The sequence below is a fragment of the Eschscholzia californica genome, unplaced genomic scaffold, assembly GCF_041429995.1.
Source record: "Eschscholzia californica isolate CP2 unplaced genomic scaffold, dmEscCali1.0.p SCAF_1, whole genome shotgun sequence".
In the NCBI taxonomy this organism is placed as follows: domain Eukaryota; kingdom Viridiplantae; phylum Streptophyta; class Magnoliopsida; order Ranunculales; family Papaveraceae; genus Eschscholzia; species Eschscholzia californica.
In genome coordinates this window covers 38408131-38421000 of record NW_028238198.1, presented here as the reverse complement: position 1 = coordinate 38421000, position 12870 = coordinate 38408131, and the positions used below count along the sequence as shown (strand labels likewise).

General features: G+C 36.9%; 2 protein-coding genes across 2 annotated transcripts; one reads left to right on the top strand and one right to left on the bottom strand.

The window, feature by feature from the left end:
- Positions 1 to 3768: 3768 nt before the first annotated feature.
- Positions 3769 to 4941, bottom strand: LOC147566653 (uncharacterized). Its single transcript, XM_086655089.1, has one exon. The coding sequence runs from the start codon at positions 4939 to 4941 to the stop codon at positions 3769 to 3771; it is 1173 nt and encodes a 390-aa protein (XP_086511215.1).
- A 5163-nt stretch (positions 4942 to 10104) lies between these two features.
- LOC147566652 (protein trichome birefringence-like 19) lies at positions 10105 to 12672 on the top strand. The gene is made up of 2 exons (XM_086653158.1): positions 10105 to 10887; positions 11799 to 12672. Exons 1-2 carry the CDS (start codon positions 10303 to 10305, stop codon positions 12564 to 12566), a joined length of 1353 nt encoding a protein of 450 aa, XP_086509284.1. The 5' UTR covers positions 10105 to 10302; the 3' UTR covers positions 12567 to 12672.
- Positions 12673 to 12870: the final 198 nt, after the last annotated feature.

Sequence of the window (12870 nt, the reverse complement as noted above, 5' to 3'; positions counted from 1 at the left end):
AAAATAAAAAATAGAGGCAAAAGTTACAAGATATAGTAGGTGTGGTGGGTGGATTCGAACCTCTTCCCAACAAGGTGGACACACCCTCCTTTGACCAAGAAGTCCAGCATTGCCTTACAAATTATACGTGTTTAATTGTATTTGACAAAAAAAAAAGTTATTAGAAACATTTTACCGTTGGACCTAATAGAACATTTTTAACTCTAAGTATGTTGGACATATTTCAACAAAAAAAAAAAAAAAAGAATGTTGGACATCTTCAACAAAAAAAATATATATATGTTTTGGAGGTGTGCACCTACAAGCCCCTGTGGAGGATCACCCTGGATTAAAACATATTTTATGGATTTTCCAATATTATGTGATTATAAGGTAGAGAGATAAAGAAGGGAAGATCTGCAAAGAAAAGTAATTGGACAACCCAATCAAAGACTTGGCTTCAAAAAAAATATCAATGCAATTTACATTCTAAAATCCAAATTTACAAGATTTAGAACTCCAATTTGCACAAAAAAAACGCCATTTTTGTGAGTTTTCTTTTTTAAATAGGTATTCAACGTCGTCTTGCTAAAAGCGTATAAAAATTTCTTTCTAGATATATATAAGTTTTATGGGAATTCGACGTCTAATTAAAAAGTTATATGTATTCAAAGAAAAAATATTTAAACGAACGGGTAGTCTTCTTAAACATTTTGATCTGGATAATAATTTTGAAATGTTTGTTACTTTTCTATTTACCCGTTTAGAACATTATTTTGGTGCAAATAGCTATTTAAAACACCGCATCTTTTTTGTTTATGGTCGTGCTCACTCACATTATTAACGACAGTATCTTGATAACTAAAAAATTGATTCTAACTAACGGCGGTTGTTAGTTAGTTCGCTAAATAATAATTAGCAAATCGTATTCAACTTGCGAATGTCCCTTCAACAACGAAAGAGAGTTGAGCCCCTAATTCAGCATCTGCTATTTATATGTTAACTTCTTTTTTTTTTTTTTTTTTTTGAACTGCGATACCATATATCAAAGAAACATAGGTCCATTACAAAGAAACAGGACTAATGAGCAAATAACCACAAATAAGGGTACAACTAAGGTACCAATTCCTCGTATGCTAGATTATGAGGGGCCGAATTCGAAATTCTGTTGCAATAAGACACGTTTGCTTGAATCTCTCGGACTAAGACACATAGCTGAATCACGTCATTCAGGAGACGCCAAGGGATTTCAGCATTGCCGTCCGATAGGAGGGTAACCATGAGCCTTGAATCTCCTTCAATCTGCACCCCTAATAAATTAAAATCTTGAGCCATTTCAAGTCCTAGTCTGAATGCTCTCATCTCACTATGAAGAGGAGAAATCGATGGAAACCGCACTGTTCTAGCTTCTATAACTTCTCCTTCATGATTCTTCATCACCGCCGCCGCTGCTCCTCCTTCAACCAGCAAGAGACTTTCTGAACTTATCCACTAGCCAGGTATGAGAATCAATTCTGTTACTTTTTTTAAGAATGAGTGAACCCAGGTATTTGTCTTGTGATTTCATAATTGGTGCTTTTAATAGGTCCATGAATTGTGATTGCATCGGTGGAGGAACTCCTGACCCAAAGAATATGGAGGATTTGTCGAAATTAACTGCTTGGCCTGAGAAATCTGCATAATCAGACATGAGGCGTAAAATTGCATTTAAATTCTTTTGGTTTGCCTCTCCAAACAAGATAAGGTCATCTGCAAAAAGTAGATGAGTAATGGAGGGGCTTTTATTATTCAATTTGTAACCTGTATAGATACAGTGGCTCTCATAATGATGAATAAGAAGAGATAGGGACTGGGATGTGAGGATGAAAAGGTAGGGTGATAACGGACACCCTTGCCGTAATCCTCTAGAGGCTGAAAAAGCCCCATATAAGTTTCCGTTGATCTGAATATTAAAGTGGGCAGTAGACACACAAGAGACTATAAGGTTTAAGATCGGGCCAGATAATCCAGTTGCCTGAAGAACCTTAATCAAGAAAGACCAATTGACCCTATCATAGGCCTTGACCATATCCATCTTGAGAGCGAAGCCCCCTTTTTTGGCCTTAGATAGTTTCATTGAATGAATGAGTTCATGAGTAACAACCACATTATCTAGAATTTGGCGATTGGGGACAAACGCATTCTGGGTCCACATAATATATCCTTCTAAAAAAGGCCTAATACGGTTAGCAACTATTTTAGTGATGAATTTATATATAGAGTTGCATAAGGATATTGGACGAAATTTCAAGGCAATACTCGGATTTCTGACCTTAGGAATTAAAGTAATAGTAGTGGAGTTAAGGATAGGATTGATAGAACCTGATCGGAATACTCCTTGGACATATCTGACGAGCTCTTCACCTATTACTTCCCAGTTGTGTTGATAGAAGATGCATGGCAGTCCATCTGGTCCTGGGCTTTTTAGAGCCCCCATCTCCATTACAACTGACTTAATCTCCTCCGATGTTGGGATCCTCGAGATGTAGCCCAGATCTTCGTCTGATAAAACCTTAAAAGCATTTAAAATCTCTATAGGAGGATCTAGAACAGGTTCTTCCGTAAATAAATTCTGAAAATAGTCTGTTATATCTCCCGCAATTTCATTAATATTTGTCGAAATGAATCCAGATTGAAGTTTTAATCTAGAAATTTGGTTTCTTTGTCGACGATGGGATACCGCAGCATGAAAGGCCTTCGTATTACGGTCCCCATTCTATACCCACCTTGATTTTGCCCTTTGCTCCATTTTTGATTTTTCTAATTCCTCGAGATATATAATTTCTTCCTGATAACTGCTCTCAACCATTAAAGTAGCTTCTGTAGGAATAGATGACTGAATATGCAAAAGTCTATGTCTGAGAAGGGACAGGCGATCACGAATCAAATTGAATGCTCTTTTGCTCCATTTTTTCGTATATGATTTAACTTGCAAAATTCTGTCATAAAAAGATCCGTTAGTCTTATCCCAATTGTTCTTAAAAGTGTTAGTATAGTCCCCATGCTTAGTCCAATACCATTCAAATCTTTCTATTTTATTTGTAACTGTAGTTTTCACCCTCATTTTCAATAGAATAGGGGCATGATCACTAGAGTACCTAGGTAAATGAAATAACCCAGAATCAGGGAATGCTATTAACCAATCAGAATTACATAAAGCCCTGTCTAGTCTTTCCCTGGTAAGATGATGACTGGATTTATTATTAGTCCACGTGAAAGCAGGTCCATGAAAACCCAAGTCTAAAACACCGGCCCTTTGAATAAAATCCTGAAATTGGGACATGAAAGGGATGTTCGAAGAACCACCATATTTATCCGCATGTGAACTCATAGCGTTCATGTCACCAATACAACATTAAGGATTAGTGACCCCATTTATTCTTGACAGAAGATTATTCCAAAAAACTGATCTATCTTGAAGGCGAGGAGGACCATACACACAAAATAAATCCCACGTCTGATCAAGGGCAGAACCTAACACAGTAATATGTATTAAATTAGAAGAGGAAAAGTTAATCGATAAATTAATATCTTCACTCCAAAGCAAAATTAAACCTCCTCCCCTACCTTGGGAAGGAACAATAAAATTTTTATTTAAACCTACATTACAGTACGAAGGAAACTTATTCATATTATTTAACTTGGTTTCTGAAAGAAATACAATATTAGGCCTAGTGGCCTTATGGAACTGATAAAGGGAATTTCTTGTCGTGTCGTTCCCGAGTCCACGACAATTCCAAGATAGAATACTCATTCCTCCATCGGCTTTACGGTAGCCGGAACCGATGCAGTGTTGGTAGCAGAAGAAATTTGTCTCATCGAACGCTTAAGTTGACGACGCATACGTTCTTCACCCATGGTTGAACTCTCTTGAATTTCCTTATTAGTATTCATGTCTGGGTTAGAATAGACCGGATTGTAGATAGAATTGTTGTATTGTTGTCTAACAGGCATTGATATGCGACTACGTTTCACCTGGATCAAATCATCAAGAACATTACCAAAATTAGCATTTAAGTTGGTCTGGCTGGAGTCCATTTGGCCAGGACTCTCATTATCAATAGGGTTTTCACCCAAAATCCCCAAGTAATTAGGAGAATTGAGTCCCGAGAAAGAACTCATCTCCTTTCCGTAATTTCTAATTTGGAAAGTGATTTTAAATTGAGGAGGGAATTTTGGCTCCAAAGCCAAGGAGACTAGGGTTTTCTGTTCATCCGAGACCGGAAGTTTCAGAAGGTCTCCAAATTGCACTATAATCGGGCAAAAATTAATAGAATGTCCAATTCGACCACAAGAAATACAGAATCTCGGAAGCCTTTCCACCCGGATTTCAATTGACACGATTTGATGATTAGAAGTCTTCAGATTAATCCGAGGTTGAAGTTTTTTTGAAAGATCAAATTCAATTCTAACTCGACCAAATAAAGACCACTTTGATGCTTCTTCATTAGTAACCGGCTTGTAATTGCCCAAAGAACTGGCCAATTTGTTCACTATTGTAGCATTCAGATGACTAATAGGTATACCATGGAACTGGACCCAAAACCAAGCATGATCAAATGTATGATCCGCCGGAGCCTTATTAGCATCACATTCTTGAAGAATAATGAGTTCATCCACAACCACCCAAGGGGATTTCTCCACAGCCATGTCCAATTCAGTAGATGTTGCAAAACGAATAATGAAAGTGTTTTCTTTGATTTCGGTTAAACCAAATTTATTAGGGCCACTAATCACTCTGGATAATCTGTTCATTGCTATCCCGATCTCAATTCTCTTTGGGGATAGAAATTTCAACACTCCTGATTTGTTTATGCCGGAGTCCCAATTCCCAGAAGCATCAGCCTCGACAGTTTGAATAGGTTGATCCTCTGTAGTTAAAGCCTTGAATTGTTGGATAAAATGATTGTTAACGGAATCCATGATCACAAGAAAATTTGAGGGAGAAGAAAAGATGAAAAGAGACTGAATCTCACTAAGAAATAGATATAAAACAGATTAAAGAGGAAAAAGTCAATCGGAGAACTGTCTCTAACCAACCAATAACTGAATAAAATTCAAAGAGATCATGAGTAACTGCACGTAACTACTGCCGGAAAATTAAAACAGGGAGGCGCCACCTATAACCGTAAAAGCTCGATCCGCTACAGGGAGGCGCCACCTATAACCGTAAGAACTCAAAATTTTATGTCTTTCTTTCAAACTTATCCTTCTATTATTAATTATTTCTCTTTTTCTTTTCCTCTCTACTATTTTTTAGTTGAAACAAAAGAGTGAGTCCTTGAAAGAAAATTTTGTTTCTTCTAATTTGAACATATAAAGGGGGATGAATCCCTCTCTCTCACTTCCTTCTATGCAAACAAAGAGAGAAAGGGACAAAGGTTTCCTCTCCCCTTTTCCACTTATGATTCCGTTCTGGTAGCCAGAGAATGACTTATACTTGTGATGCAATTGGGGAGATGAGACAGGAGGAAGCAAAGAAGAAGAATATATATATAGAGAGAGAAAAAAAAAAGGGTTATTTCCCTAATGGCTCCCTACTTTGTGACCAGCTTCCTGCCTGGCCCCCTACTTTACAAGAAATACCCATATGGCCCCCTTCCGTTATAACACCGTCATTCTCTCTCCTCCATCATGTTTTCTCTCTCTGCCAACTCACGCCACATCATCTATTACGCCACCTCATCACCTTCTCCGGCAGAGGTCGCCGGCCGGAAATTCCGGCCAAATTTCCGGCCGGCGACCTTCAATTTTTTCTCTCTCTCTAAAAAATAATTTTTTTTTTTTATTTCTTCTCACATCTCTCTCTCTCTCTCTAAACTCCGGCGAAGGGGGTTTCCCTTCGCCGGAGCTGTTCGTGATGAGCAGACCGGTCTGTTCATCACGAACACCAGATCTGTTCGTGATGAACAGACCTGGTCTGTTCATCACGAACAGCTCCGGCGAAGGGAAACCCCCTTCGCCGGAGTTTAGAGAGAGAGATGTGAGAGGAAATTTAAAAAAAAAAAAAATTAAAGAGAGAGAAAAAAATTGAAGGTCGCCGGCCGGGAATTTGGCCGGCCGGCGACTTCTGCCGGAGAAGGTGATGAGGTGGCGTAACAGATGATTTGGCGTGAGTTGGCAGAGAGAGAAAACATGATGGAGGAGAGAGAGTGACGGTGTTATAATGGAAGGGGGCCATATGGGTATTTCTTGTAAAGTAGGGGGCCAGGCAGGAAGCTGGTCACAAAATAGGGGGCCATTAGGGAAATAACCCAAAAAAAAATCTAAAAACAAATAGTTAGGGGCAAGGGGGTAAACAAAAGTATCCAGCAGTCTTGAGAGTGGATAGTAAGTTGGTCACATATGAAGGGCCATATAGAAATTAACCCTTTCTTTTTTGTACTTACTTTATACCACCGACAAGGGATTAGCAACGGAAAGATGGACAAAGTCAATTCAAAATCTTTTGGGATGTGAAATTCAAGTTGGATGGAGAACCAAAAGCAGCATTGGTAAATGATCCAAATCTTCGGCAATATCCTCGGCAATCTACAATTAATTACTCACATGCACTAATCTAAACTTTAGAAAATTAAGTGAAGCTCTTAATTACTCTTAATTATACATTAACCGGTTGCTTATTTATACAAATCTTTGAAAAATAGTAGAGTTGAGGAGAAGATAACTTACTAAGTAGTTTCTCACTTTTATATTTTGGAACCAAAGACTTGTCTTAATTCTTCTACACAACCATTTTAATGGAAAGCAAGACTAGTAATTTTACAAAAAATAAACCAATAAATTTTCTTCATATTTGTAATCAATATAATTGTTTTGGATTTCAACCATACTATTGCCCAAGAATAAAGTCGACCAAGCAGTGCCACATAACCAATGGTATACCAATGTGTAGTAGAGGGAAATAGTAACGACCTATGAATGGACTCAGTCAAGTAGGCTCCAGCTAACTAACTTTAAGTTGACCAAACAGTACCAAATAGCAAATCGGTTCGAGCCCACCGATTTTAAATTGAAAAAGTGTGAGAATATCTGATTTGAAAAGAGTATTGTTTACTAATTTCTAGAATAAAGTAGTAGTATCAATGCCTTGTAACGACTTTATCAATGCCTCGTAACGACTAACATAGATCGTAGTCGATTTAAAAAAAGAATAATAATTTCTAGAATAAGCGGATAATCGAGAGACACGAGGCTTTTTTTTTAAATCCCTTTTGTAATTATGGTCATGCCAAACAGTGTATTCAAAGTTCAACCAGTGAACACAAATATAAGCTAGACATATAAACAAATTTCAGTAGTGAACAAAGATTCCAAATTTTAATCATAACGACCTGAATATGAGAAATATAGATAATTAAAGGGAAGAAATCCCTAAAGAATGATAAGAATAAATTATGTGTTTATAAATTAAACCTAGAATTTGGGAGAAAGATTTACATTTTAATCAAGAAGAATGACCCCCCACTTAAATAGTAAGAGAAGAGGAGAGATAGAATTGAAGGAAATCAGATAAATGTTCATTTATTTTCATTGTTTAATTAATTAATTGAATTCTAGGCATTCCTATCTAAAATTGGTTAAAGAAGCACGTTGTTTTTGTCCGTTACTAGATTACAGGTAGGTAGTGTCCCTTCTAAATCAGATTTTGCCTCCTTTATTTTATTTGACAACTTGTCCATCCATTGTAAGTTATAAAATTGTGAAGGAAGTATATATGATATACTATCACATAAAAGATAGTGTTGACAAGTTCATATAACAATTGTATTCTTTGTCTCCTTGATATGTTGATACGATGTAATAAGAACGATAATTGACGAATTACAATATTTTTATACTCAAGTATAATATTTTTGGATTTACACTTTCATAGAATCGAACATGAGATCTCTGTATTGCGAAGTAGATGCACTTAATGATTTGACTAGTATCCCAAATAAAATGGTAAAGCTTAAAGTTTAAGCAGGGCCGGTCCTGAGATTTTGGAGGCCCGAAGCGAATTTTAAAAATGGGGCCTATACGCGTTTCACAAGAAAAAAATTGTACATCAGAACTTTTTGTGTTTTCTTTGCACATAATGTGAGATTTAAACATGAAACTTGTGTTCACAATTAATTTGCACTCTGAATTGAATGATTTGGTTGAGTTACTCGTAAATCGGCATGGGTTCGTGGAGAGCCCTTGTCGGTCTATGAACGCCCTCACAATTAAGTGGTTCAGCGAATTCAGAATTCGGTGAATCAGTATATTGTTTAGTATTTTTTTAAACTGAAAAAATATATATTAGATAATGATTCTCCAAAAAAAAAATCAATAAGTTTCAACCTTCTTTTTTTGTGTTTAAGGGGATAGTGTTGATTGTGGTTTGATTGTGATTGTGGCCCTGGAGGTTTTATAATGGTGGTAGTTGTGGTGTTGGAGTTTAGTAATGGTAGTAGTCGTGGTTGTGATGGTGGTGGTAGTGGAGCTACAATGGTAGAGGTTTAGTGATTGGGATGGTGGTAGTGGAGGTTTAGTAATCGTTGTGGTAGTAGAAGTGTCAACCGAAGTAATTTTTTTCTAAATCTAGAGTTTAATGGTGGTGGTGATGATAGAGATAGTGGTAGAGGTTTAATAACCGTGGGTGTAGCAGTGGAGGTACAATTTGGAGGTTTAGTAGTTGTGGTGGTGGTAGAAATCAACTAAAGTAGAAAAAAAAAATTAATAAGAAAAAAATTGCTTATGCTCGAGACCGAACATGGGTTGTTTGGACTGCTTAAAATGTTTCTACCAATTGAGCTGATGTTAATTTCTTGTCAAGTTTGATCATTGTTTGTATAAAGATACAAAAATTCGAGGCCCCTTCGATTCTTATTTTTTTACCTTTCGTGAGGCCCTTTGGCCCTGGGGGCCCGAAGCGAGGCTTTGCTCGCTTGCCCCTCAGGGCCGGCCCTGAGTTTAAGAGTCATAGTGTTTATATTAATTGCAATTACTAGATCAAATCTACCAAATTACACTATTAAAATACCTCTAGAAGAAATTCAAACTATTTGATGCGGTAACAGTCGCCGCACCTAGTGCCTAGTCGTGGAAAAAAAGATTCGGATGACCGCTACCGGATCCGTTCGACCGAGATAAAAAGTGTCCATGGGCACCGGATGGTCATAACGGGCAGTGTCCGACCGGCCCGAAAGAATTTGTAGACGGTTACGGTCAAAATTCTATGTCGATTGACCTCCCGCTAACCGACCGACTAATATGGTCCGTCTAAATACCCGACTGTTACTAGTGACTGATAAACCCATCCTTATTTCAGAGGTAATAGGTTTCTATATGATGGTTGTTGGATATAGAAGACCGAATAGAACCCAAAACCTAAAGAACCCTAATTCTCTTTTCCTCTCTTTCCTTCGGAAGTTCAAGTAAGGTTTGTATAGCTTTGTTTTATGTTTTTCTTTGAATGTAGTCCTTACTGGTTCAATTCATACTTACTGTTTCATTCATACTTATATACTGGTTCAGTTCATATTTGTTGTTTGAGAGTTGCTTCACGCGGATGAAGATGAAATTATAATTTTCTGTAAATTGTTATTGGGAAGTCCAAACCGAGACCGACCGGTGTCCGACTGGCCCGATAAAATAAACGGTCTTGGACGGTCAATGGACAAACAATTCTTGAAAGTGATCGTCCGATAAATAGGTGGTCACCAACATGTCATGTCTGAGTCGACCGATCCGATGAAGTTAGAGTCCGGTATCGACCGACCCGAACCGATTCCCACCCCTAACCGCACCTAGGACACTTAACCAACTAAGCTGCAAGAGATACAAATAAATTCGACAGCTTGAGTTGGGGGTTCAATGCGGGTGCACTCCCCGCACTCCACAGCCCACAGACTAATCATAAATTAGAGATTGTCTGAGAAGATAAAGTTTTGAAAGCACCTCGTATAAGTATTACAGAGGCCTCCCTTAAGGTAAATTCGAATAGAATTTTACGAAGGAAGGGTCTATAACACTTACAGGAGGCACCCTTCATATGTCCCATTTAAGAAAATGCCACTTGTTATTGTATTTATAAGCCGGCTGTTAAAATATTAAATTGAACGTCAACTACCACGTTTGGTTCTTTTCATTAGTTTTCTTGTGCATTTTTTAAATATTAAGATCCATTCGATAAGACAAGTTTAGGTTCTTAGAGTGGTGTACTACAACTACTTACACTATAATTAATCATTTCATTGCTTCTACTTGTGTAAAGTTAAAACTCTCTCTCTCTCTCACTAGACTTTCTCTCTCTCTATGAGATATCATCATTCTTCATTCATGGAACATCCTTTTAGGAAGAATCAACTTCTACTTCTTCATAATCAAATTCATCAAAAACGAATTATTAGTCCTAAAGTTATTCTTTTAGCTTCAACCTTAACTATTCTCACTATCATTCCTCTTCTTGTTTATCATCCTTTCTTAAGGTACCCTTCTATTCAACTCAAAAGTTCTTCTTCTTCTTCTTACTCTGCACCAACCCTTTCTTCTTCTTCTTCTTCTTCTTCTTCTTCTTCTTCATCATCTTCTTCAGTTAATTTGAGTAGATCAAGTAAAAAATGTGACATTTTTAAAGGAAAATGGGTATGGAATCCAGATGAAGTTCCTCCTTATACAGATTCAACATGTACTACTATACAAGCACATCAAAATTGCAAGAAATATGGAAAACCCAATTCTGATTTGCTAACAAGATGGAAATGGAAACCGGATGAATGTGAATTACCCAATTTTGATCCTGAAAAGTTTTTTCAGATTGTCAGAGGAAAGTCATTGGCTTTTGTTGGTGATTCAATTGCAAGAAACCAGATGCAGTCTTTGATTTGCCTTTTATCCAAGGTAAGTTATATACTTATGAATTAGCCTTTTGAATTTGGGAATTTCTTTACAATATTTCTTTAATTCTTACACCTAGTTTACACCCTATTTTACCAATGTATTATAGTTCCATGAGAATTATAGTCTAAACATATATATGCATTAGATTGCTAAAATTTCTCAAAGAAAATAAAAACAGAGAATTATGTTAAGTTTGTGTTCATCCAACTCAAACCAATTAGCTACGAATGGGGAGATCATGTACATTATATACTCCGTTACTAGATCGCCCTTCTCCCATGTGGGATTATTCTCACAAGCTCCTTCACATGTGGCGTTCTTTGAGCCTAAATAGTACGGTATGGTACTATGATAGAATCATCAGATTTTATTCTTCAAACTAACTATAGAAAATCATTACTCGCCATTTTTTGTGGTTCATGATCATCGTTCATAATTCATTTACGACTAATATTGTTAATTGTTCACAATTCTATCCTATATAGCATAGATGGTCCGTTAGTTGCTCTTTTTATTTCGATATCCAACCAATGTTGCAACTTAAGGTATATGTCTTAACACACCCATTCTATCTAATGGGTGCAATCCGCCTTAATTCAAAAGTTTTGGATTGGATTGGGACAATAGGAAGAGATTGGATGGAATTTGAAAAATCCTTTCCAAATCTAGAAGGGAAATGTAGCAGTCAGTTGGAGTCTGACTCAAAGTCTTACTCAATGTTTTGATGACACAATCTGTACTTTTGATTTTAAGTGATAGAGATATTCAAAAAATTGTTGATGGAAGTATGTGGTCAAGAAGTTGTTACATTAACTTATAAGTCAAGCTCTAAGTAAGACTTACATATTATGTTTGACGCTATATTTGGATTTAAATTTGATTTTGACCCCTAGTTTTCTTGAAATTGTTAGGCGGAGTCTCCTTTGGAAGACCTCTCTTACGCATCAAATAATGTTCAGTCCAAACGTTGGAGGTTTACTAATAACAACTTCACCATATCAATTTTATGGTCGCCATATCTAGTAAGAACGAAAGAAAGAATCCCACAAAAAGGTAGATTCAATCTCTACCTAGATGAAGTGGACAATGACTGGATCGGCCTGATAGATGAATTTGATTACGTCATCATCTCGGCCGGACAATGGTTTTTTCGTCCATCTGTGTTCTACGAGAACGGTCAACTCGTCGGTTGTCTATGGTGTGGCGAGAAAAATATCACTGAACTCCCTCTCACTTATGGTTACAGAAAAGCCTTTAGAACTGCATTCAAAGCTCTACACAACTCTAAAAACTTTAAGGGGACGACATTTTTAAGAACGTTCTCGCCATCCCATTTCGAGAATGGACTTTGGGACGAAGGCGGAAATTGCATTAGAACAAGGCCTTTTTTTAGCAATGAGACTCGGTTTGAAGGTGAAGTACTAGACATGTACACGACTCAAGTGGAAGAATTTAGGGTTGGGGAGGAAGAAGGAGAGAAGAAAGGGCTGAAATTTAGATTGATTGATTCAACTAAAGCTATGTTTTTTAGACCAGATGCTCATCCAAGTAAATATTGGCATGGAGTTGAAGAAAATAGTATTTATGAAGATTGTGTTCATTGGTGCTTGCCAGGACCGGTTGATATTTGGAATGACTTCTTGCTTGAGATTATGAAGGAAGATGTCTCAGGAGATTAATTAATGAAAAAAAAATGAGATGATGTAATTTGATTACTTACCCAAAATTGGGTTTGTATTTGATTAATTATATTTATTTGATAAGGTTTTATTTTTGTTGTTTCCATATCTATGCAGATGACTTCTATAATTGAATGGAAGGGAGAAAGAGACTTTCATTTCGAGTCTACCATTTTGTTTTGTACACTAAACATTTGCAACATTTATTCGATGTAAAATGACTACCACTATCTCTTTCTAAATTGACTAGCCTAATAGTCCACTATTAATACTTTTAGCTTGTTTTGACTAGCCTAATAGCCCA